Source organism: Rhinopithecus bieti, unplaced genomic scaffold (assembly GCF_001698545.2).
Source record: "Rhinopithecus bieti isolate Rb0 unplaced genomic scaffold, ASM169854v2 scaffold_39870, whole genome shotgun sequence".
Classification (NCBI taxonomy): Eukaryota; Metazoa; Chordata; class Mammalia; order Primates; family Cercopithecidae; genus Rhinopithecus; species Rhinopithecus bieti.
In genome coordinates this window covers 122,923-148,772 of record NW_016817144.1, presented here as the reverse complement: position 1 = coordinate 148,772, position 25,850 = coordinate 122,923, and the positions used below count along the sequence as shown (strand labels likewise).

General features: G+C 41.9%; 1 protein-coding gene across 1 annotated transcript in view; it reads left to right on the top strand.

Annotated features, from left to right (window-relative positions):
• LOC108517749 (nucleosome-remodeling factor subunit BPTF) overlaps positions 1–25,850 on the top strand; it is a 76,675-nt gene that overhangs the window by 17,494 nt on the left and 33,331 nt on the right. The window contains exons 7-17 of the mRNA XM_017855840.1: positions 1,229–1,379; positions 2,941–2,983; positions 7,339–7,585; positions 7,943–8,104; positions 8,325–8,476; positions 11,154–11,262; positions 16,342–16,559; positions 19,172–19,394; positions 20,432–21,354; positions 22,749–22,831; positions 23,100–23,325. Of these exons, the coding sequence (XP_017711329.1) occupies positions 1,229–1,379; positions 2,941–2,983; positions 7,339–7,585; positions 7,943–8,104; positions 8,325–8,476; positions 11,154–11,262; positions 16,342–16,559; positions 19,172–19,394; positions 20,432–21,354; positions 22,749–22,831; positions 23,100–23,325 (2,537 nt within the window). The remainder of the gene's footprint in view (positions 1–1,228; positions 1,380–2,940; positions 2,984–7,338; positions 7,586–7,942; positions 8,105–8,324; positions 8,477–11,153; positions 11,263–16,341; positions 16,560–19,171; positions 19,395–20,431; positions 21,355–22,748; positions 22,832–23,099; positions 23,326–25,850) is intronic.

The window sequence follows — 25,850 nt, the reverse complement described above, 5'->3', positions numbered from 1 at the left end:
ATACACTTAATTTTTGAAACTTGATTAAATTAACTTGGGAGTTCTTGGAGAATAACCTTTGGAAAAGAGCACCAATGAAGCAACACCTGCTCCTAGTGGATGATAAATTTTAGCTTAATTAAAACAGAGGCCAGGCGCAGTGGCTCACGCCTGTAATTCCATCACTTTGGGAGGCCGAGGCGGGTGGGTCATTTGAGGTCAGGAGTTCAAGACCAGCCTGGCCAACATGGTGAAACCCCGTCTCTACTGAAAATACAAAAATTAGCTGGATGTGATACTACACACCTGTAGTCCCAGCTACTTGGGAGGCTGAGGCATGAGAATTGGTAAACCCAGGATGGGGGTATTGCAGTGAGCTGAGTTCACACCACTGTACTCCAGCCTGGGCAACAGAGTGAGATTCTGTCTCCAAAAAAAAAAAAAAATCACAAGGTCATCCTGGCACAGAAAGAGCTCTGTTGATGGGCAGAGAAACAGATGGAAGATGTCCCTGACAGGCCTTCAGTCTCCTTGACCCACAGCCTTTGATGCAAACCACTGCAGCCCCCTAAAATCACTTTTCTTTGATTTGTATCCCTTTGTACAATTCAGGTCCTGCTACCATTTCTGTTTCCTTCTGCTGCTTCCTTGTGATTGAATATATGGGAAGGTTCAATGCTTGTCCCTCCCTACTTTTTATTTTTTAAGTCTTTTTATGAGGAGATTTTATCTATTCTTAGGTTTCAGATCTCCCCTTTATATTGGTAACTCTCAAATCCCCCTTCTCTATGCGGTGATAGGGAAACACATATTGTACACCCAAGTGTGAGAAGAACATGCTAGCTAGTCTTTTGTAGGAAGTTGAATTCGTGTTGGGGTCTGGATGATGAATTGACATTAGTCAGATGAGCAGTAGGGGCTAGGAATAGTGCTCCAAGTGGAAGAAACAGGTTGTATAAAGGCTAATAAGCCTTTTATTTTGGGGGTCAGCAAACCACAGCCCATGAGCCTTGGCCTACCCTGCTTTTATAAATGAAATTTGATTGGAACACACCCACATTTACTCACTTACGTGTTGTCTTTGGCTGCTTTCATGATACAAAGGCACAGCTGAGTAGTTGCAGCAAAGACCATCTGGCAATTTAAGAAGAAAAGTTTGCCAACCACTATTTTTCGTGATAGAAGATGCCAGAAGTACTTTAATTTTAGAAGCAATATTGCTTAAAATATTCTGATTTCCTTTCCAAAGAAACACCTACACCTCAGAGGAAAGGCCTTCGATCAAGTGCACTGCGGCCAAAGAGACCAGAAACGCCCAAGCAAACTGGCCCTGTTATTATTGAAACCTGGGTAGCAGAAGAAGAGCTGGAATTGTGGGAGATCAGGGCATTTGCTGAGAGGTAAGGAAATGGTTAATACCTGGTCAACTATTTGAAGATTTTATCACTTCAGAATCAAGAAATTACTTTTTTTTTTTTTTTGAGACAGGATCTTGCTCTGTCACCCAGGCTGGAGTGCAGAAACAATCTTGGCTCACTGCGACCTCTGCCTCCCAGACTCAAGTGATCCTCCCACCTCAGCCTCCCCAGTACCTAGGACTTATAGGTGCATGACACCAGGCCCAGCTAATGCTTGTATTTTTTGTACAGAGATGGGGTTTTGCTGTGTTGTTCAGGCTGATCTTGAACTCCTGGGCTCAAGCGATCCACCCAACTTGGCCTCCCAAAGTGCTGGGATTACAGGCATGAGCTACCCTACCTGGGGTGAAAGAATTATCAGTTTAATTGTTTATTCAGTGCAGTAAAGTCCTAGCTTGACTTTACTCCACCTTTGATTTTAAGTACTAGCGGTGAATAGTTTAGTAAGGTCCTCTCTCTCTCTCTCTCTCTCTTTTTTTTTTTTTTTGGAGACAGAGTCTTGCTCTGTCAGCTGGGCTGGAGTGCAGTGGCACGATCTCAGCTCACTGCAACCTCCGCCTCCCGGGCTCAAGCAATTCTTCTGCCTCAGCCTTGTGAGTAGCTGGGATTACAGGGGTGTATCACTATGCCTGGCTGGTTTTTGTATTTTTTGTAGAGACAGGGTTTCACCGTGTTGACCAGGCTGGTCTCGAACTCCTAACCTTGGGTAATCCACCCGCCTCAGCCTCCCAAAGTGCTGGGATTACAAGCGTGAGCCACCGCACCTGGCCCTGTCTCTTATTTTTAATGTGTTGCCCATTTGTCGATTTTTAATTACCATAATGTTTTATCTTTATTTTTTATTTTGTTTTATTTTTGAGACAGAGTTTCGCTCTGTCCGCCAGGCTGGAGTGCAGTGGCGCGATCTCAGCTTCGCCTCCCAGATTGAAGCAATTCTCCTGCCTCAGCCTCCCGAGCAGCTGGGAGTACAGGCATGTGCCACCACGCCTGGCCAACTTTTTTTTTTTTCCCCCAAGACGGAGTCTCGCTCTGTCAACCAGGCTGGAGTGCAGTGGCGCAGTCTCGGCTCACTGCAAACTCCACCTCCGAAGTTCAAGCAGTTCTCCTGCCTCAGCCAAACGGCCACCACCACACCTGGCTAATTTTTTGTATTTTTAGTAGAGATGGGTCGAACTCCTGACCTCAAGCAATTCACCTGCCTCAGCCTCCCAAAATGCTGGGATTTATAAGCATGAGCCACCGCACCTGGCCTGAGCCACTGTGCCCGGCCCTGGCTAACATTTGTATTTTTAATAGAGATGGGGTTTCACCATGTTGGCCAGGCTGGTCTTGAACTCTTGACCTCAAGTGATCTGCCTGCCTCGGCCTCCCACAGTGCTGGGATTATAGGCACGAGCCACCTCACACAGCCAAATGTTTTATTTTTAAATTGAGATAATATCATACCTTTGTATGATGTGAAAATCAACCAGATTTCACTTATATTAGATGTCAGATGCCTAATAAGGTAGTTTCTGATAAGTTTCTCCTTTTTTTCCTGCAGAGTGGAGAAAGAAAAGGCACAAGCAGTTGAGCAACAGGCTAAGGTTAGTGAACAGAAGAAGGCAGAGGACATCAAGGCCCAAATGGAGGCTCTTTCGAAACAGCGGCTCTTGACTTCCCATCAGCTGGGGGAGTTGGTCCTGGTCCCACTTGACAACATACATACATTTTTTAGCCAAATTCATGCACACCCATGCACAGTAATGATACATTCTTATGGGTTTTAGTAATTATTTTTTTGAGACAGTGTCTCACTATCACCCAGGCTGGAGTAGATCACAGCTCACCAAGCCTTGACCTCTCTGGTTCAAGCTATCCTCCCACCTCAGCCTCCCTAGTAGTTAGGACTACAGGCACACACCATTATACCCAGCTAATGTTTGTATCTTTTGTAGAGATAGGGCTTCACCATGTTCCCCAGGCTGGTCTCAAACTCCTGGACTCAAGCGATCCACCTGCCTCAGCCTCCCAAAGTGCTGGGATTTTAGGTGTGAGCCATTGCACCCATCCAGGTTTTTTTTTTTTTTTTTTTTTTAATGTATCTCATGTATATCTTATTGTCATTATTTGAAAACAGCTCTGTGGATACACCAAGCTGTGGTTTTGTAAAAGTATACATATCTGGAGGACATCTGAAATAAGATTTCTATTATTTATTATCTTTGGAGTTTCATGAGTAATTTCTGGAAATAATTTTTTCTTGTGAATTTCCAATCTGGAAGATTTCTGTGATCTATGAAAAAGCAAATTATACTAAAACTCCATAAGAGTTTGTTGTAATTGATTATTATAAAGTTAATGATGGTTTCTTGGTGTTTTCATACCATAAATAATGTGTCAGGGCCAGACGCAGTGGCTTATGCCTGTAGTCCCAGCACTTTTGGAAGTCCAAGGCAGGAGGATCCCTTGAGTCCAAGGGTTTGAGACCAGCCTGGGCAACATAGGGAGACCCTGTCTCTAATAAAAGAAAAAAACCAAATTTTAAAAATAAAAATACAATGTACTATATGTGCCTAAACATTGAGGACCTGAATAAAAGATGATGACCACTTACTTCTATTGAGAAAATACTCTAAAAGTTTTTACCAACTTTAGTATATAAACATTGAGGATACAGGTGAATAGATATATCTATATACAATATTAACATAGTTATACATAACTATTTAAAAATCACATATAAACCAAATTATTTGTTTCAAACCAGTTTTCCCTCGCATTTTATAAAACATTTTTTCTAACTCTTATATATCTTTCAGTTTACTATAAGTCCTTATCTTACATCAAAGTTTGAGATGATAGCACTTTTGGGTTCTATGTATGATGCTATCTGTCATAGGAAATCGATCACTAAACCCAAATATATATAACAACTGGCTAGTTGTATTTTTTAAAATTTTATTGGGTGTGTTTTCTCATCTCTGCAATGTAACCTAATGTATTACTTTTTTTTTTTTCTTTCTTTTTTAAACAGGGTCTCACTCTCTTGCCCAGGCTGCTGGAGTGCAGTGGCACAATCATGGCTCACTACATTCTCAATCTCCTGGGCTCAAGTAATCCACCCACCTCAGCTTCCCAAGTAATTGGGCCTACAGGCGTGCACCACCATGCCTGACTGATTTTTGTAGTTTTTGGAGAGAGAGGACTTTTGCCATATTGCCCAGGCTAGTCTTGAACTCGTGAGCTCAAGCGATCTGCCCACCTAGGCCTCCCAAAGTGCTGGGATTACAGGCAAGCACCACTGCATTTGACTGTAATATGCTTTTTTTTTTTTTTTTTTTTAATTTTTTGAGACAGAGTCTCGCTCTGTTGCCCAGGCTGGAGTGCAGTGGTGCGATCTAGGCTCACTGCAAGCTCTGCCTCCCGGGTTCACGCCATTCTCCTGCCTCAGTCTCCCGAGTAACTGGGACTACACGTGCCCACCACCAGGCCTGGCTAATTTTTTGTATTTTTAGTAGAGACGGGGTTTCACTGTGTTAGCCAGGATGGTCTCAAACTCCTGACCTTGTGATCTGCCTGCCCCGGCCTCCCAAAGTGCTGGGATTACAGGGGTGAGCCACCGTGCCCAGCCAATACATTACTTTTAAAAATCTACTTTAAATGATTATTTATGAAGATAGCTAACACTTCAGCTTTGAAGGCATATCCTCCAATAAATGAGTACTAATATATCTGTTCTATTTCTCTGCCTCCTTTTTTTTTTTTTTTAATTTTTTTTTTATTTTTAGGAGATAGGATCTTGCCCTGTTGCTGAGGCTGGAGTATAGTGGTGAGATCATAGCTCATTGTAACTTTGAATTCCCGGGCTTAAGGTGATCCTCCGGCCTCAGCCAGGATCCTGAGTAGCTGGAGCTGCAGACACACTACCACACCCACCTTTGCCTCCCTCTTTTTTTTTTTCTTCTTTCTTTTCTTTAACTGATTTAATCAGGTGATGTCTCTAAGAGTTGAAAACTAAACTCTTTTTCTTCTGAGGAATGAGGAATTATGTAAAGTACTTTATATTATATTCAGGTGTATAGGATAGGTACAAAAGTAGTCCTAAAAAAATTGGATGTGATGTCATAGGTGAGCAGTTTGCAAAGGCAGGAGAGCGTCACCCTTAACTAGCTCTGTGGCCTTGGGCCAGTTCCACAACCTCTCTAGTCTCTTGTTTCCTCAACTTATAAGATAATGAAGGTAAAGCATCTGCCACCAGGTTTGCAGTAAATTTCACCTGTTGTTTTACATGTGTATGGTCATCACACCACTGTTGATAAGCTGTTAGAAAAGTTTAGCAGTCTGTAATAAAGGATATACAGAATATCTTTAATAACTAGTTTAAAAGATCATATTATACAACTCTGTATAGTATAAAGTATTTTCTATAAAATATTTGAATGTATAATATAAGAAGTCTAGGAAAACTATAATTTTCAGCTTGCTTGATTGCCGATTTGCCAACTTTAATAATAGTGTCATTAACTATTGACATGCTTTTTATAGTTGGATAAATTAACATTACAGTGAAACAGAAACCTTTCACAGCTCCAATTGTTCTCAGCTCTGAATCTCAACACTGAGCAGCATGGTGTTTCTGTCTCCAGTAAGATTACCCACATCTCTGTTGTTTTCAGTCTGAAACCTTGGATATTTGTACAAGCCAGAAAAACTTGATAAAATATTTTCTGCTATGGACAGCTTAGTACCTTTAATGTAATATGTGTGATATAGAGATATGAAAATACTGCCTTCAGAGATAGGTACCTTGGAGGAATTAAATGTATGAGCGGGGCGCAGGGGCTCACGCCTGTAATCCCAGCACTTTGGGAGGCCGAGGTGGGCGGATCACAAGGTCAGGAGATCAAGACCATCCTGGCTAACACGGTGAAACCCTGTCTCTACTAAAAATACAAAAAACTAGCTGGGCATGGTGGCGGGTGCCTGTAGTCCCAGCTGCTCCGGAGGCTGAGGCAGGAGAATGGCATGAAACCCAGGAGGCAGAGTTTGCAGTGAGCTGAGATCACGCCACTGCACTCCAGCCTGGGAGACAGAGCGAGACTCTGTCTCAAAAAATATATATGGCCGGGCGCGGTGGCTCAAGCCTGTAATCCAGCACTTTGGGAGGCCGAGGCGGGTGGATCACGAGGTCAGGAGATCAAGACCATCCTGGCTAACATGGTGAAACCCCGTCTCTACTAAAATACAAAAAACTAGCCGGGCGTGGTGGCGGGCGCCTGTAGTCCCAGCTACTTGGAGGCTGAGGCGGGAGAATGGCGGGAACCCGGGAGGCGGAGCTTGCAGTGAGCCGAGATCGCGCCACTGCACTCCAGCCTGGGCGACACAGCAAGACTCCATCTCACAAAAAAATATATATATATGTGTGTGTGTGTGTGTGTGTGTGTGTGTGTGTTTATAGCCTTCATCAAGAAATTAAATTCAGGTTTGTTTGTTTTTTGGTTTTTTTTTTTTTAAGAGTTTGAGTCACTCTATCACCCAGGTTGGAGCGCAGTGGCATGATCTCAGCTTACTGTAACCTCTGCCGCCCGGGTTCGAGCAATTCTTCTGCCTCAGCCTCCCGAGTAGTTAGAATTACAGGCACGAGCCACAGTGCTCGGCTAATTTTTGTATTTTTTGTAGAGGTGGAGTTTCACCATATTGGCCAGGCTGGTCTCGAACTCCTGGCCTCAGGTGATCTGCCCACCTCAGTCTCCCAGAGTGCTAGGATTACAGGTGTGAGCCACCGCAGCCAGCCATAAATAAGGGTAAATTTACATGGGCATATATTTTTGGAAGTAAAATATTTCAGAAATGTAGTGGAATTTCTTAAGGTGAGAGAAATTGTGGACAGACTTGTAGAATCGTATTGTTTTTATTTAGAACTATTTTGATTCATGTTTCCTCTCCCTCACTTTTTTAGAAACGACTGGAGCAGCAGAAGCCAACAGTGATTGCAACTTCCACTACTTCCCCAACGAACAGTACAACCAGTACCATCTCTCCAGCACAGAAGGTTATGGTGGCCCCCATAAGTGGCTCAGTTACAACTGGAACCAAAATGGTACTAACTACTAAAGTTGGATCTCCAGCTACAGTAACATTCCAACAAAACAAGAACTTTCATCAAACCTTTGCTACGTGGGTTAAGCAAGGCCAGTCAAATTCAGGTATACAACTATGATTAAGTAAAAGATTACTTTGGTTCAGGAAAAAGAATTTTCAACCTTTTAGCTACTGAAATGAAACTTTTTTTTAGAAGATTGTTTTTCTTTTGCAGCCAGTTGAGCAAACAAGCTGTAACAGTTGGTTTGTTACAAATAATGTTCATAATATTACATTAGCAAACTCCTCTCTTACATTATTTCACTTTCAACATTTACATAGTTCACTTTGAGTGGAGAGGAATGTTTTTATTAAAAATACAAAATGAGCCACATTTCATGCATTGGTGCCCTTTCCTAGAAGTCACTATGTTGCTGGTTATTTTAAATCTAAAGCTTATTAAATGTCTTATACCCCATTAGCCACCAGCACAGCTGCCACATCTGCTACAACCATTGCCAGCACAGGTCAGACGTTCCAAATTACAGGCAATCCAGTCACTATGGCAGGAAAAGTAATTACCAAACTGCCACTTCCTGCAAACAGCAAGATTGTCGCTGTAAATGTGCCAGCAACACAAGGAGGTAAGGGAAATGTGAAGAGTTTTAATTCACATTTGCCAGATCATACTGTTGCCATTATTTTTCATCTCCTTTTCACTGATTTCAGTCCTCGGATCTCACATTCTATGTAGCCCACTATAAAACCCTGCCACACGTAGTTTCTCCTCAGCAACCGAGCAACACGTAATGCTTTCATTTAATAAAGTGACAGTTTTTAATTATGGCTTCATCTTTTTTTAAGGCGTTGTTCAAGTACAGCAGAAAGTCCTGGGTATCATTCCATCAAGTACAGGTACCAGTCAGCAAACCTTTACTTCATTCCAGCCCAGGACAGCAACAGTCACAATTAGACCCAATACCTCAGGCTCTGGAGGAACCACAAGCAATTCACAAGTAAGAATTCCTACCGACGTACTTGGTTTGATGCGTTGAGCACATCACATTGTTTTTATAATGGCTTCTTCCAAGATTAATCCAACTCAGTTTCCTTTGCCTATTACTGAATCTGTGACAGAGTACTGATTAGGAAAAAAATCTGTTATATTTCTGATAAGTGAAAATGATACATGAAGTTTTAATGTTTAACATTTAGTTAATGACACATAAGTATGATTTATGAAGAATAATAATTGCTTTCTAGGATTTTATAAAGAACATTTCTTTATGTAAAACAGTGGGCAGCACTAGACCACCCAAGGAAGTGTGCTGTGCAGGCTTGCTAAGAAATCAAATTTAAAATGCTAGACCAGGCGGGCGGATCACTTGGGCTCACTGGGCAACATGGCAAAACCCCGTCTCTACAAAAGATACAGAAATTAGCCAAGTGTGGTGGTGCTCACCTGTAGTCCCAGCACCTCAGGAGGCTGAGGTGGGAGGATGACTTGAGCCTGGGAAGGGAAGGCTGCAGTGAGCTGAGATTGTGCCACCACACTGTAACCTGGGCAATAGAGCCAGACCTTGTCTAAAAAAAAATTTTAAAAAGTAGTCTATAGTACTGTTAGCTAGTTTGTTATCAGCTGATATGTACACATATTAGATACATCATTTCTTTTTTTAAGACAGAGTTTCAGTCTTGTTGCCCAGGCTGGAATGCAGTGGCATGATCTCAGCTCTCTGCAACCTCTGCCTCCTGGGTTCAAGCGATTCTCCTGCCTCAGCCTTCCAAGTAGCTGGTATTACAGGCGCCCACCATCACGCCTGGCTGATTTTGTATTTTTAGTAGAGACGGGGTTTTACCATGTTGGTCAGGATGGTCCAAACTCCTGACCTCAGGTGATCCACCTGCCTCGGCCTCCCGAAGTGCTGGGATTACAGGTGTGAGCCCCCGCACCTGGCCCAGATACGTAATTTCTCTGTTACTAGTATGGAAAAGACTTAAAGTTTTGTCAACTAGTATTATGGAAAAGGTTTAAAGTTTTACATTTTTGAAAATGTTCTGAACCTAACTATAGAACTGAAAATAACACACTTTCTAGTTTCCCCTTTAGACAGAGTCTTGCTCTGTCACCCAGGCTGGAGTGCAGTGACATGATCTCAGCTCACTGCAAGCTCCGCCTCCCAGGTTGACGCCATTCTCCTGCCTCAGCCTCTGGAGTAGCTGGGACTACAGGTTCCTGCCACCACGCCCAGCTAATTTTTTTTGTACTTTCAGTGAGACAGGGTTTCACCGTGTTAGCCAGGATGGTCTTGATCGCCTGACCTTGTGATCCGCCCTCCTTGGCCTTCCAAAGTGCTAGGATTACAAGCGTGAGCCACTGCGCCCGGCCCTGGTTTCCCCTTTAAAACTATGAAAGGGCCAGGGATGGTAGCTCACTCCTGTAATGCCAGCACTTTGGGAGGCTGAGGCGAGAGGATCACTTAAGGCCAGGAGTTCGAGAACAACCTAAACAAAATGGCAAAACCCCATCTCTACTAAAAATACAAAAAATTGGCTGGACATGGTGGCACATGCCTGTAGTCCCAGCTATTCCCAGCTACTTGGGAGGGTAAGGGATGAGAATTGCTTGAACCCACAAGGCAGAGGCCACAGTGAGTTGAGATGGAGCCACTGCACTGCAGTCTGAGTGACACAGTGAGACTGTGTCTCAAAAAAAAAAAAAAGTTAAAAGATTCGCCGGGCCGGGTGCGGTGGCTCATGCCTGTAATCCCAGCACTTTGGGAAGCCAAGGTGGGCAGATCATGAAGTCAAGAGATCGAGACCATCCTGGTCAATATGATGAAACCCCGTCTCTACTAAAAATACAAAAATTAGCTGGGTGTGGTGGCACACGCCTGTAGTCCCAGCTACTTGGGAGGCTGAGTCAGGAGAATTGCTTGAACCCGGGAAGTGGAGGTTGCAGGGAGCCGAGATCATGCCACTGTACTCCAATCTGGGTGAAAGAGCGAGAATCTGTCTCTAAATAAGTAAATAAATAAGCGAGACTCTGTCTCTAAATAAGTAGGTGAATGAATGAATGAATGAATGAACGAATGAATGAACGAATGAATGATTAGCCATACATGGTGCCATTCACCCATAGTCCTAGCTTCTTGGGAGACTGAGGCAGGAGGATTGCTTAAGCCCAAGAGTGAGCCAGGCTGCAATGAACTGTGATTGCATCACTGCATTCCATCTTGGGCAACAGAATGAGACCCTGTCTTTAAAATAAATAAATAAATAGTTTTTTTTTTAACTGTGAAAGAAAATAGGGTTTCTCATCTTCCTGTTATATTCTATGGGTTACGGGCATGGTCTGGAGCTTACAGAAAGTGGGACTCCACATTGTCCTGTGAGCACTAGTTACAGAGCAGAGCCCCACTGGCATATGTTCCTTCCTTTTAGTCCACAGGCTATTTTTTGTATCAGTGGCAGGGAATTTTGTATGATAGCATTTGAATTAAGTTTTCTTTCCTCAAAATTCCATCTTTATTCTGAGGTTTAATACAATTTAAAATGTAATGTTCAAGAGCCCCTGTCATTTCTGCAAATATTTTTATTAATATAGAATGCTTAAAGATCTTGGGTTCTAAGTCCATTATACTTGAGTCTTTTTAAAGCATTTTAATTAATTGTTCTTTGTGTCATTTATAGGTAATCACAGGGCCTCAGATTCGCCCTGGTATGACCGTGATTAGAACACCACTCCAACAGTCAGCACTAGGAAAGGCAATTATTCGAACACCTGTGATGGTACAGCCAGGTATTTATCCATCCAGCATTATCATTTTACATCTGAACAGCCAGTCTAGGAAATATGTAATTATCTGTATTTGGCACTACATGCAAGAAATACAATTTGAATTAATACTTCAAAGCATACTAAATTTCTAATCCATTGTGAGATCTATTCATTGATATTGTTTCATTTTGACCTTGACAGTAAAAGAAAAATAGGTTGAAGTATGCTTATTAAAAATGTAATAGAAACCACTAATAAATAAAATATATAATTGAAGTAAGGAAAACAGTCTGTATAGCAAAAGACAGAAAATCAAGGAGACAGCGAAGAAACACATAAAACAAAATTACAAATGCAGCGCCAGATGTTCATTTATTACTCTTAATGTGAAGAGGTTAAAACTACCATTTTAAAAGTTGAAGACTGGCCAGGCTAGGTGGGTCTCCCCTGTAATCCCAGCACTTTGGAAGGCCAAGGCAGGAATATCACTTAAGCCCAGGAGTTCGAGACCAGCCTGGCCAACATGGTGAAATGCCATCTCTACAAAAAATATTTGAAGATTAGCCAGGCATGGTGCCTCATGCACCTGTACTCCCAGCTACTTGGGAGGCTGAGGTGGAAGAATGGCTCGTACCCAGGAGGCGGAGGTTGCAGTGAGCCAAGATCATGCCGCTGCACTCCGGCTTGGGTGACAGAGTGAGACTGTCTCAAAAAAGAAAAAAAAGTTGAAGACATTAAAGATTTTTTTTAAAACCCTATACATTTATGAGAAATTTAGCTAAAATCAAATTACTACAAAAGCTGCAAAAGATAAAAAATTAAAGATGGACACAGGCACGCAAAATAAAGGCCATAAAAAGAAAGAAAAGACAAGGATGGCCCTACTGATACTGGACAGAATAAAATCCAATGTTTAATAAAAGGAAAATTTATGAAAAAGAGTCATTTTTTTATTGGCTTAAAGGTAAAGATCAGCTGGGTGCAGTTGCTCACCCCTGTAATCCCAGCATTTTGGGAGGCCAAGGCGGGCCAGATCACCTGAGGTCAGGAGTTTGAGACCATCCTGGCCAACATGGTGAAACCCTGTCTCTAATAAAAATACAAAAATTAGCAGGGCGTGGTGATGGGCGCCTGTAATCCCAACTACTCTACTCGGGAGGCAGAGGCAGGAGAGTTGCTTGAACCCAGGAGGCGGAGGTTGCAGTGAGCCGAGATAGTGCCACTGTACTCCAGCCTGGGCAAAAAGAGTGAGACTCCACGTGAAAAAAAAAAAGGGGGTAAAGATCATGGACAGGCACAGTAGCTCAAGCCTGTAATCCCAAAACTTTGAGAGGTTGAGGCAAGAGGATCACTTAAAGCCAGGAGTTGGAAACCAGTCTGGGCAACATAGTGAGACCCCATCTCTACAAAAAATAAAAAAGTAGCCAGGCATCCTGGCACACGCCTTTAGTCTCAGCTATTTGGGAGGCTGAGATGGGAGGATTGCTTGAGCCCAGGCATCGAAGGCTGCAGTGAAGTATGCTCATGCTACTGCACTCCAGCCTGGGAGACAGAGCACGACCTGTTTAAAAAAAAGAAAAAAAGTTTGCAATTAAGGTATAATCTTGAATCTTTATGAATTAAGTAGCATGTCATATTAAAATGTACAAAGCAAAACTATTTGAAATCAAGGAGGAATTAATAGGAGCATACACACTTTAGTACCTTCTGAAATACACATTCATTTAAAATATTTATAGGCTTAAGCCAGGCACGGTGGCTCACGCCTGTAATCCCACCACTTTGGGAGGCCAAGGCGGGCAGATCACCTGAAGTCAGGAGTTTGAGACCGCCTGGCCAACATGGTGAAACTCCATATCTACTAAAAATACAAAAATTAGCCGGGCATGGTGGTGGGCACCTGTAATCCCAGCTAGTTGGGAGGCTGAGGCAGGAGAATTGCTTGAACCCAGGAGACAGAGGTTGCAGTGAGCCGAGACCATGCCATTTCAATCCAGCCTGGGCAACAAGAGTGAAACTCCATCTCAAAGTACATTCTAAGTAACTTTTAAGTTAAAGATACATCAAATAGGTAATTACAAAGCAATTCTCAAATAGCAACCTTAAGCCTTGACGCTGCAGTTAAGCTTGGAGGTGATTCAGTTTATTCAATACATATTTGAACACCTATTCTAGGCCGTTGAAATAAATCAGTGAATAAAACAGACCAAAAATATCTCTATTAATCAGAAGTTAGAAACATATATAAAACAAGTTTCAAAAGAAAACAAGACCTGATTTGGTGGCTCACACCTGTAATCTCAGCACTTTGGGAGACCAAGACAGTCAGATCACTTGAACCTATTAGTTCTAGACAGCCTGGGCAATGTAGTGAGACTCTCATCTCTACAAAAGAGTTCTAAAAAATTAGCCAAGCGTGGTGGCACATACCTTGGTTTCAGCCACTTGGGAGGCTGAGGCAGGAGGATCACATGGGCCCAAGAGGTCAAGGCTGCAGTGAGCCACAGTCTTGCCACTGCACCTCCAGTCTGGGTGACAGAGTGAGAAACCCTGTCTCAAAAAAAGAAAAAAGGCAAGAAAATGAGGGAGGAAATGAAAGCACAAGTAATAATAATTACAAAACAAAAAAGACAAAAAAAATTAGATCATTATTTTGCAAGTCTAATCTAGGGAAAAGGGAGGAATATGCTTGTTCACAGAGTTAGGAATGAAAAAGTACAATAAAAATAAAGTGAGCTTTTTTAACTCAAAAGGAATTGTAGATTATCTGAGGTCAAGAGTTCAAGACCAGCCTGCCCAACATGGTGAAACCCTGTCTCTACTAAAAATGCAAAAAAAACAGGAATGGTGGCGGGTGCCTATAATCCCAGCTACTCGAGGTTGAGGCAGGGAGAATTGCTTGAGCCCTAGAGGCAGAGGTTGTGGTGAGCCAAGATTGCACCAGGGGATCTCTAGAAGTGGTAACTTTTCATGTATTGTTTCTCAGACTGCAAGGCAAGGACCTAGCGCTGGGCTACAGGAGTTCTCAAAGCCCTTGGCCACACTATGTTATACTGTCTTTCAGTTCATCTTGAATAAATGAATGAGAGTAACCAAGAAAAATTTAGAAGACAGAGTAATGGAAAAGTTGTACGATCAGTTGTTAAAGCACATTATGAAGTCACCAAAATGAGCATGATACCGAAGAAAGCAACACAAATAGTTACAGAGGCATTATATGTGAGAATTGGCTGCATGACAGTGGTGTCATTTTGCGTCAGTAAATGATGCTAGGATAATTGGTTTATAGTTTGCAGGGAAAATAGACCTCTGTGTTACAACATATACCATGACTAAGAACATTCTTAGGAGGATATATGTAATGAGAGAATACAAGAGAACTTTACAAGCAATAATTAAAGTCAAAATTTTTAAAAAGACTAGTCCATTTGACCACATTTTTTAAAATTGCAAGTTTAGAAATAAAAAGGTAGATGGCAAAGTGAAAAAATTAGTATTTAAAAATATGTATTAAATAAGTAGGAAGAGAAATGGGCAGAGTGTGGAGAGAGAATTCACAAATGAAGAACAATGACTTAAAATAGTTTTTAATGCCAACCTGTAGTAACTGAGGAAATTCAGACACTGTGATACATGATACTATTTGCAGTTGCCTGAATGTTTTACTTTACTGGTGATATCAAGGGTTGGCAGGGTTCAGTGAAATAGGCATACAGACATGGCGGTAGTGTGAATTGGAATAACCTTTCAAAACTTCAACTTAGTACTATATTTCTACTATGAACCCAGTAATATTTTGGAGGGGGGGGTTACTTTAAAGAAATAATCAGAAGCACTCAGAAATGTATAAGCAGGAATTTTACCATGGCGTTAGTTTAACAATAACAACAACAACAAAAGTTATGGGGAAGTATTCTAAATGTCAAAATAGGTTTCATTTTATACATGTGCAGTAACATGAAGTATCATTCAGCCATTAAGAGAAACACAAAGAAAGTATATGTGTATTCACAGGTGGAACAAATGCAGCAAGTAAATATTAAAAACTTGAGAAATTTGATGTTATTCAGTAGTTAGTAATGAGTCTGTAAATGTCAAATTAGCTACCAGAAAATTATTCTTAGCAACTGTTCTACATGGGGGAAAATTCCACTTGCCTATTCTAGTTTCAGCAAGTTAAACTAAAAAGAGATTTATGGAAAACTGTAGAGCCATTCCAGTTCAACTTCATTCATTCAATACATTATTGAACAATTACTATGAAAGCATTATTTGGGCCAGGTGCGGTGGCTCACGCCTGTGATCCCAGCACTTTGGGAGGCCGAGGCAGACGAATCACAAGGTCAGGAGATCGAGACCGTCCTGACTAACATGGTGAAACCTGTCTCTATTAAAACAAATACAAAAAATTAGCCGGGTGTGGTGGGACATGCCTGTAGTCCCAGCTACTCGGGAGACTGAGGCAGAAGAATCGCTTGAACCCAGGAGGCAGAGGTTGCAGTAAACCGAGATCACGCCACTGCACTCTAGCCTGGGTGACAGAGCGAGACTCCATCTCAAAAAAAAGAAAAGAAAGCATTATTTGAGCACCCTGCCCTACTATCGAGGATATAGTGGTCCTTGCCCTCATGGCTCTCCCAAGCTGTCTGTCAAATAGCTGTAAGAGAAGCTTATTATAAATGCAGTTGGCCCAGAATATTCCAGATTCTTTGTATTTTGTTTAAAATTCGTATGAATTTTTTTTATTAAATTAGCATCTTATTTTTAATATTATATTCCTAAGAAAAGACAGCCTTATAAACGGTATATTTTATATATTGTCATTTTGGTTTTAGATTTATAGGAAGAATTTTAATTGGTTTTTTCCATTATCCTACAGACAGCAGAGACTGGATAACGGTTGGCAATGAAAACAGACTCACTGCCAACCAGGCAGGACCTTTGGATGTGGGCATATGTCTGAATGTATCCTTGGGCTCTGAATAGCCCATGTTTTTTTGAAGATGGAAAAGAATACATTCATCTGAGGTGTTGAATTGTTTCAATTCAAAATAATGCCAAGGATGTATAAGCATTCATAATGTTTTGCTGTTTGTGTAGGTGCTCCTCAGCAAGTGATGACTCAAATCATCAGGGGACAGCCTGTCTCCACTGCAATCTCTGCCCCTAACACAGTTTCCTCAACACCTGGGCAGAAGAGCTTAACTTCAGCAACGTCCACTTCAAATATACAGTCTTCAGCCTCACAACCCCCTCGCCCCCAACAAGGACAAGTGAAGCTCACCATGGCTCAACTCACTCAGTTAACACAGGGCCACGTAAGTAACATAACTTTATTTTAACTTTAGAGGTGATCTTATTTATTCTTGCTGTAAGTTTAAAAACATGAACTTATTTTGATAAGTTTTTAAATGTGCTGATTTGAAGAAATGGCTACTTCCTGGAGTCAAACAGAAATACCTCTTAGACAGGGTATAATAAACCCCAACTACTAGAGTGATCCTTAGACAGTGAGCTATAACAGTGAGACAGATAACCCTTTTAACCACCAAAATTGTATTCGTTGGCTAATCTCCATGAGACAAATAAAATTTGGGTATATTAAGCTGCTTCTTTGCAAGACTCAGTATTGTTAGCAAGTCTTCTAATATTGATTAATAGATTGAATGCAGCTCCCATCAAAATCCCAAGAGGTTTTGTTTTTAGTGAAACTTCACAAGCTGATACTAAAAGTTTATATGGAGGTACAAAGTATTAAGAATATACCTTTGAAGAACAGGATTATTTGCCCTATATGATAACCTGATATCAAAACTTAGTACAGTCTGGGCATGGTGGCTTGCGCCTGTAATCCCAGCACTTTGGGAGGTCAGGGCGGGTGGATTGCTTGAGGTCAGAAGTTCGAGACCAGCCTGACCAACATGGTGAAACTCCGTCTCTACTAAAATTACAAACAAATTAGCTGGCCGTGGTGGCATGCACTTGTAATCCCAGCTACTCAGGAGGCTGAGGAAGGAGAATTGCTTGAACCCAGGAAGCGGAGGTTGCAGTGAGCCAAGATATACCACTGCACTCCAGACTAGGCAACAGACTCCGTCTCAAAAATAAGAAAAAAAAAGGACAAACCAACATTATGAGGAAAGAAGAAATCTAAATGTCCCAAATTCCAAAAAACTGCTGAACTTAATAATGAGAGAAGTACATATTAAAACCATATGCTTAAGAGATTGGTACAAATTTAAATATCCAACAAAACCAAGAGTTAGCAAAGGCATAGTGCAGAAGAAATTCTCATGCACAGCTGGTGGGCCTGTCAGTCGGTTAAGCCATTTTGGAAACCTCCCAGACATTGTCTGGTAAAGTTGAAACTGTGTATGCCCCAGGTCCCAGTATACCTTCTAGGTATATCCCTAGAGAAGTTCTTGGTTATGTGAGCACCAGAATACATGGCATAAATATTCATAGCAGCATTGTTCATAAGAGTCAAAAACTAAGAACAACTCAGATGTCCATCAAAATCAGTTAGATAAGTAAATTGTAGTATATTCCTACAGCAATAAAAATGAATAGACTTCAACCGCACAGAACTATGCAGATGATTCTCATAAATATATAATGGTAAGCTGAAGAAGCAAGTAGCTGCCCAAAAAATACGTGCTATAATTTCATTTGTATAAGATTCAGAAATAGGCAAAACTAAGCTATTTTGTGTAAGGATACAGGGCTGCTGCATTGCCTGCCTGGAGGGGACATCATTCCCATTGTATTCTTCGTGAATATTGCTCCTGAGTTTGTGAACCTCAGGGCCCTGTATATACCTAAGATACATCCCGAAGTAGTAATGAAATAAAGTGTTATCATCAAAGTGAGGATAGTGCTTACCTCTAGGGGAGAGGGAGGGAATTGAGATCCGGGTGAATCACATGGGGGCTTCTAGGACATTGGCAATGGTGACCATAGTCGCGGTTTTATAGATGTTTACTTCACAATTTTAAAAGTATACTTGGTATTTTGTGTATTTTGTGCATAAAAAAAATGTATTTTAGAAAAGCAAGAGTAAATAGGTTTTGAGGAACTCACACGTGTATGGAACTTACCTAGTATGTGGACTTTGTGCCATCAGTTTTGGTCATTGGGAGTTTAGGGGATGATTTTTACTTTCGCTTTCCAGTTCTCCACCATGTTCCTGGTATTCAAGGTTTCTAGTTTAATTAAAGTTCTAGACAGAAGAGACAGCGCCTAGAGAATTTTAAATTTCTAGACCCCATTTTGGTAACTGCTCAGACCTTAGTGATCCTCCTTACTTGGTGTTTGCATTACATATCTAAAACCCTAAACTTTTTACACTTTAGCACACACACACCCCATAGGTAATTTGGCACGTATTGAAAGACAAAATTCAGGAGATCTGGGTACCTCCTTTTATCTCACCTTTAAGTAGGGCAGGGTACTTAACCTTTCTAACCTGAGTTTCTTAGTTGGGAATCAGAATAATATTTTATCTGCCTACCCCACAAAGTCACAAGTTCATTGTGAGAATCAAATGAGGCAGTATCTATGAAGATGCTTTTGAAATTGTAAAATATGAATATAAGATTATTTAAAATCAGAATTTTGTGGGGACCTTAGTCATTCAATACCTTTACTTTATAGATTGGGAAACTTGGATCTGGAGGAACAGTGTTGCTTGTGGACAGATTACTGGCTGACCACTGGGGGAGCTTGAACTGGGATTCTGGATTGTTGATGTATTTCCTACTAAGCAACATAAATATTCTTACTTTAGCTTATCTAAATTCCTGCTGGTGACATTCAAATATGCATTTTCATTGTATTGAAAGATAATTACACATAAAAATGATTTAATAAAAATGATACACATACAGATTGATGCTTTGAACACTGTTTACATGTTGTGTTTTTTCCACAGGGTGGCAATCAAGGTTTGACAGTAGTAATTCAAGGACAAGGTCAAACTACTGGACAGTTGCAGTTGATACCTCAAGGGGTGACTGTACTCCCAGGCCCAGGCCAGCAGCTAATGCAAGCTGCAATGCCAAATGGTACTGTTCAGCGATTCCTCTTTACCCCATTGGCAACAACAGCCACCACAGCCAGCACCACCACCACCACTGTTTCCACGACAGCAGCAGGTAGAGCTGTGGGTTTATCAGAAATGTCGGATGTTACTACTACACGTTGCTGGGCTAACAGAGGCCAACAGGAGAACCAGTATTTACCTTTGGAAGGATATGCCTCAAGCCAGTGAGCTCAACAGTTGACATAGTCAGCCTCACAACATCTCGAAGCTTTTGTACCCTGTTCTTACAGACTCCCTGTTACCACCACCCTCTCCCTCCCATTAAAAAAGAGAGAGAGAAAGGGGGCAAAAATAATGGTTATCTTGGTAACTATGCCCACAATTCCTCCTTGCTAAGCCTTGTAGGTGCTGATTGAGTCATGGAGGTGATCTCAGGAAGGGTGCGTAAATCCAGTTCATGACTGAGATTGAGAGCGGGTCCAGAACCACTTTGTTGGCCTTCTGCTGCAAGTCATTGTAACTACTACCACATCATGGGGGAAAAGTGAGGCTTGACAGTTAGCCTGGACCAGATGACCCAGCTGATTTCCAGAGGCTGCAACTTACTTTGGAAACCAGCCCTCTAGAGTTAGGATAGTGTACAGGGGACAGCCAAGAAGCAGGGTCCAGGCTCCCCAGTTTCAGAGAGAGTCCTGCCCTAAGTGTGTCCAAATGGAGCATTTCAAAGGCATAGACCTTCTATACCAAAATACAAAATTCGTAACTTTATTTACTTTATTTGTTTTTTTGAGACAGGGTCTTGCTGTGTCACCCAGGCTGAAGTGAAGTAGCACCATATTACTGCTTACTGCAGCCTTGACCTCCTGGACTCAAGCAGTCCTCCCACCTCAGCCTCCCCGGGTAGCTTGGACCATAGGCAGGCTCCACCATGCCCAGATAATTTTTATTTTTATTTTTTGATTTTGTGTAGAGACGGGGTCTCACTGTGTTGCTCAAGCGATCCTCCCACCTCAGCCTCCCAAAGTGCACAGGCGTGAGCCACTACGCCTAGCCAGAATCCTCAACTTTGGAAAATTTCCTTCAGATTCTTCTTTAACCACAGTCTTATGTTCTAGAGTAATAGAAATGGTTCATCTTTCCTTTTCACAGGTACAGGTGAACAAAAACAGAGTAAACTATCACCCCAGACGCAGGTACATCAAGACAAAACCCTGCCACCAGCTCAGTCGTCAAGCGTGGGTCCGGCAGAAGCCCAGCCACAGACTGCTCAGCCTTCAGCTCAGCCCCAGCCCCAGCCCCAAACCCAGCCCCAGTCCCCAGCTCAGCCTGAAGTTCAGACTCAGCCTGAAGTTCAGACGCAAACAACTGTTTCATCCCATGTCCCTTCTGAAGCACAACCCACCCAAGCACAGACATCCAAACCCCAAGTCGCAGCACAGTCTCAGCCTCAAAGTAATGTCCAAGGACAGTCTCCTGTTCGTGTCCAAAGTCCATCACAGGCTCGAATACGTCCATCAACTCCATCCCAACTGTCTCCTGGACAACAATCCCAGGTTCAGACTACAACCTCACAACCGATTCCAATTCAACCACATACATCTCTTCAGATACCTTCCCAAGGCCAGCCACAATCACAACCCCAGGTACAGTCTTCAACTCAAACTCTTTCATCAGGACAAACTTTAAATCAAGTTACTGTTTCATCCCCATCCCGTCCTCAGCTACAAATACAGCAGCCACAGCCCCAAGTCATTGCTGTGCCTCAGCTGCAACAACAAGTCCAGGTTCTCTCTCAGATCCAGTCACAGGTTGTGGCTCAGATACAGGCTCAGCAAAGTGGTGTGCCCCAGCAAATCAAACTGCAGTTACCTATCCAAATTCAGCAAAGCAGTGCTGTGCAGACTCACCAGATTCAGAATGTGGTTACAGTGCAGGCAGCCAGTGTGCAAGAGCAGTTGCAAAGGGTTCAGCAACTCAGGGATCAGCAGCAAAAGAAGAAACAGCAACAGATAGAAATTAAGCGTGAACACACCCTCCAAGCTTCTAATCAAAGTGAAATCATTCAGAAACAGGTAAAGTTATTAAGTAAAAGCAGCATGTTCAGTAGCTTGAATTATTGTGCTGTGCAGTAGACTTAGTGTTTGGTTGTGTTAGGTTTCCTAAATGAGACAAAGTCATTAATGTTTAAATTTAGAAGAAACACTGAATTGACCAAAAAAAATACTGAATGACTACTGTGGTGTGGAACTCTTCGTTAGATACATATAATATGTAGTCAGTGCTTATTAGGAATGACCTCTATTTTGGGAGGACTAAGATGGGAAGAATGGAGTTATGAGCTTTAATGATTAATATAAAACTTGAGGGTTTAACCTAAGTTTTAAGGTCACTTCGGACATTACAGCAATTCCTTTAAAGTTATTCAAAGTTCTCATTCCTTAGTTTGCGTGTAGACTATGCAAATTATAGACAGATTAAACTCATTTGTATTTCTAGCCATACCTTTGTAAAAGAGTTTAAAAACATATTATTTCATAGCTTAAATAAAAAGTGGCATCATTCAGCAACATCTTGCAATGGCACATTAGTGAAAGAAAGCAATTTAGATGAGTTAGAATCAGTCTACTAAAGTGAAGTCATACATAGAGCATCCGATAACATTACTGGCAAAAACCATCTTTTCATCTACCTATAGCTTGCTTCGCTCAGCACTAGGCGGGAGTTTGAATGTGTATTTTAAGTGTTACCAAGTCGTGAGACCTTCATTCAGTTCCTAGGTCTCCCATTCACAGTCCGTGAAACTCATTTATCCCTCCTTAGCTATAGCCTCTTAAAACTCTTCTCTTTCCAGCCACACGAGATTATTGCAATGATTAAATGAGGTCATAAATGTAGAAGCACTTTCTAAACAGCGAAGTTATTTTAAAGATGTAGTATTCTTATGAAAGTGATGGTTATATGTATTATATTTAAATGTATTATTACCCAGCTTTACTGGGTATGTATAAACTGAGAATTACTACACTGTCTCTCTCCTAATCTTTATATAGGGGAGACGAGGGACAGCTTTTTAAAATTCATTCTGGGAAGAAAGCATAATGTTAAAAATACGGCCTTTGGAGAAGAATAGCCAGGTTAAAATTTCAGCTGTATTACTTATTGTTTCTCAGACAAGGTGGTTAATTTCTTTATGTCTCAGTATCTTGTTTATAAAATTATTGCTATGGTTCAGTGTTGTTATAAGGAATAAACGAGGTAATGTCAAGTGCTTAGCCTAGCACAGTCCCCATTAGGTGGTAAGCACCCAGGCCATCTAGTAGCTGCTAATTTTATTTATGTTATGATATAAAATTCTTACAGTTTCTTTAAAAAAACACATATGTGCTCAGATTTCTACTGTTGTTATCTGTGTACTAACCTGTGGTCATTATAAAATATGCGCTTTTGGATTTATTCTGTCCTGAAGGTGGTGATGAAGCATAATGCTGTAATAGAACATTTAAAACAGAAAAAGAGCATGACTCCAGCTGAAAGAGAAGAGAATCAAAGGTAGGGGAGATGCAGGGTCTTGTTGTCTGTCCGTCTCTTCTATCGTGCACATGCACAGAGTTCTGAGTTTATACTTGTTTATCTTGATTGGAGTTTATTAAATGAGAACACTTGGCACTAATAATTGCTCATAACTGGTTTGAACCACTGTTGAAGTTTTCCAGTCACAGAAAGTTTGTGTCTCATCTGTAGAGGCACAGAAGAGTCATGTCTTAAGCCTTCCATGATAAAACGCGCAGCATTACATAGGTTGTGTATTTTTCTCTAGAATGATTGTCTGTAACCAGGTGATGAAGTATATTTTGGATAAGATAGATAAAGAAGAAAAACAGGCAGCAAAAAAACGGAAGCGTGAAGAGAGTGTGGAGCAGAAACGTAGCAAGCAGAATGCCACTAAGCTGTCAGCTCTGCTCTTCAAGCACAAAGAGCAGCTCCGAGCCGAGATCCTGAAGAAGAGAGCACTCCTGGACAAGGATCTTCAAATTGAAGTGCAGGTAAGAGGGCATGCCCTTTTTTTCTGTGTCCAGTGTTTAGCATCTAAGGTTCTGCTTTTTTCCCTTGCCTTTTTAATAAAGCTTAAAATTTTAGTATGTTTTCTGGAATTTACATTTGTGTACGTAGAGTAAAAATCAGTGTGACGCGTGTGTCTTACGAAACAAGTCAGAGCTTTTATAACTAAATGTATAGTTATATTGTATTCTCCAGACTAGCGACTCTGAGAGGTGAGCTTGTTGATTGAAATGTTGTAGAACTCTGAGAACAGCTTTTCAAGTCTATGACATAGTCTGGCCAAAAGTTAATTAGGAGCAGAGCTTCATGAGAAAGGTACGGAGACGATGAAGTAACGTTGAAAGAATGAAAAATAACATGAGTCCATTACATAAGACAAATTTCACCAGGATGAGGTGGCTCACTCCTATACTCCCAGCACTTGGGGAGGCCAAGACAGGCAGATCACTTGAGCCCAGAAGTTCGAGACCAGCTTGGCCAACATGGCGAGCCCTCGTCTCTACACAAAATGAAAAATTTAGCCAGATGTGGTGGCACACAGCTGTGGTCCCAGCTTCTCGGGAGGCTGAGGCAGAGGGATTACTTGAGCCTGCCAGGTTGAAGCTGCAGTTAGCTCTGATGGCACCACTGCACTGCAGCCTGGGCAACAGAGCAAAACCCTGTCTCATAAACAAAGAAAAAAGAAAAATTTCTTCCTTGACTTGTAAATGATTCTGTAGGTATTGCTAACCTGCCTTCGAGAGGAATTTATTAAAAAATGAAAGTAGACTGGCTGTGGTGGCTCATGCCTGTAATCCCAACACTTTGGGAACCCGAGGTAGACAGATTGTTTGAGCCCAGGAGTTCAAGATCAGCCTAGGCAACATGGTGAAACCCTGTCTCTACAAAAAACACAAAATTAACCAAGCATGGTGGCGTATGCCTATGGTCCCAGCCACTTGGGAGGCTAATGTAGGATGATCACTTGAACCCAGAAGGCGGAGGTTGCAGTGAACCTCGATCACACCACTGCACTCCAGCCTGGGGAACAGAGTGAAACTCTGTCTCAAAAAAAAAAGTAGGGCTGGGTGCGCTGGCTTACGCCTGTAATCCCAGCACTTTGGGAAGCTGACACGGGCGGAACATGAGGTCAGGAGTTTGAGACTAGCCAGACCGACGTGGTGAAACCCTGTCTCTACTAAAAATACAAAAATTAGCTGGGCATGGTGGCAGGCACCTGTAATCCCAGCTACTTGGGATGCTGAGGCAGGAGAATAGTTTGAACCCAGGAGGCGGAGGTTGCAGTGAGCTGAGATTGCGACACTGCACTCCAGCCTGGACAACAGAGTGAGACTTCGCCTCAAAAAAAAAAAAAGACATCTATTTATGCACATATATATATAACTTATACATAATTACACAGCTTTTTAAAAGAGAAGTAGGCTATCAGACATTTCAAGGCCGGGAGCAGTGGCTCATGCCTGTAATCCCAACACTTTGGTGGCCAAGGCAGGTGGATCACCTGAGGTCAGTTCAAGACCAGCCTGGCTAAGATGGTGAAACTCCATCTCTACTAAAATCAAAAATTAGCTGGGCGTGGTGGCTGGTGCCTGTAATCCCAGCTAGTCAGGAGTCTGAGGCAGGGAGAATTGCTTGAACCAGGAAGGTAGAGGTTGCAGTGAGCCAAGATTGCGCCACTGCCCTCCAACCTGGGCAACAGAACGAGACTCCGTCTCCAAAAAAAAAAAAAAAAAAAAAAAATTCATAACACGTCCTAAACTTTTTAAGAAGGTGAGACGTAGGCCAGGCACAGGAGCTCATGCCTGTGATCCCAGCACTTTGGGAGGCCGAGGTAGGCAGATCACTTGAGCTCAGGTGAAGGCTGCAGTGATTCAAAATCATGCCATTGCCCTCCAGCTTGGGCGACAGAGCAAGACTGTCCCCCGCCCCCCCAAAAAAGGTGAGAAATAGTAAGAAAATATTAACCAGACTAATAATATTACCTAACTGTGAAACGTTAGAGATCTTCCAGTCAAAGTCAGAATCCTCAATGATGCCAGCAGTCGACATTATTATTTAGCATTTCTGGAAGTTCTGGCAAGTGTGTTAAGCCAAGAAAAAGGAAAAAATACAAAACATTGAGGAAAGAAGACAACATTGTTTTCATGTGTGATATGATTATTACATCAAAACCCCAAGAAAATAATGATTACAGTTTATAATTCAAGGCTGGGCACGGTGACCCACACCTGTAAATCCCAGCACTTTGGGAGGCCGAGGCAAGTGGATCATTTGAGGTCAGGAGTTCAAGACCATCCTGACCAACATGGTGAAACCCCATCTCTACTAAAAATACAAAAAAAAGCCGGGCACAGTGGCTCAAGCCTGTAATCCCAGCACTTTGGGAGGCCGAGGTAGGCGGTTCACCTGCGGTCGGGAGTTTGAGACCAGCTTGACCAACATGGAGAAACCCTGTCTCTACTAAAAATACAAAAAATTAGCCAGGCATGGCCTGTAATCCCAGCTACTC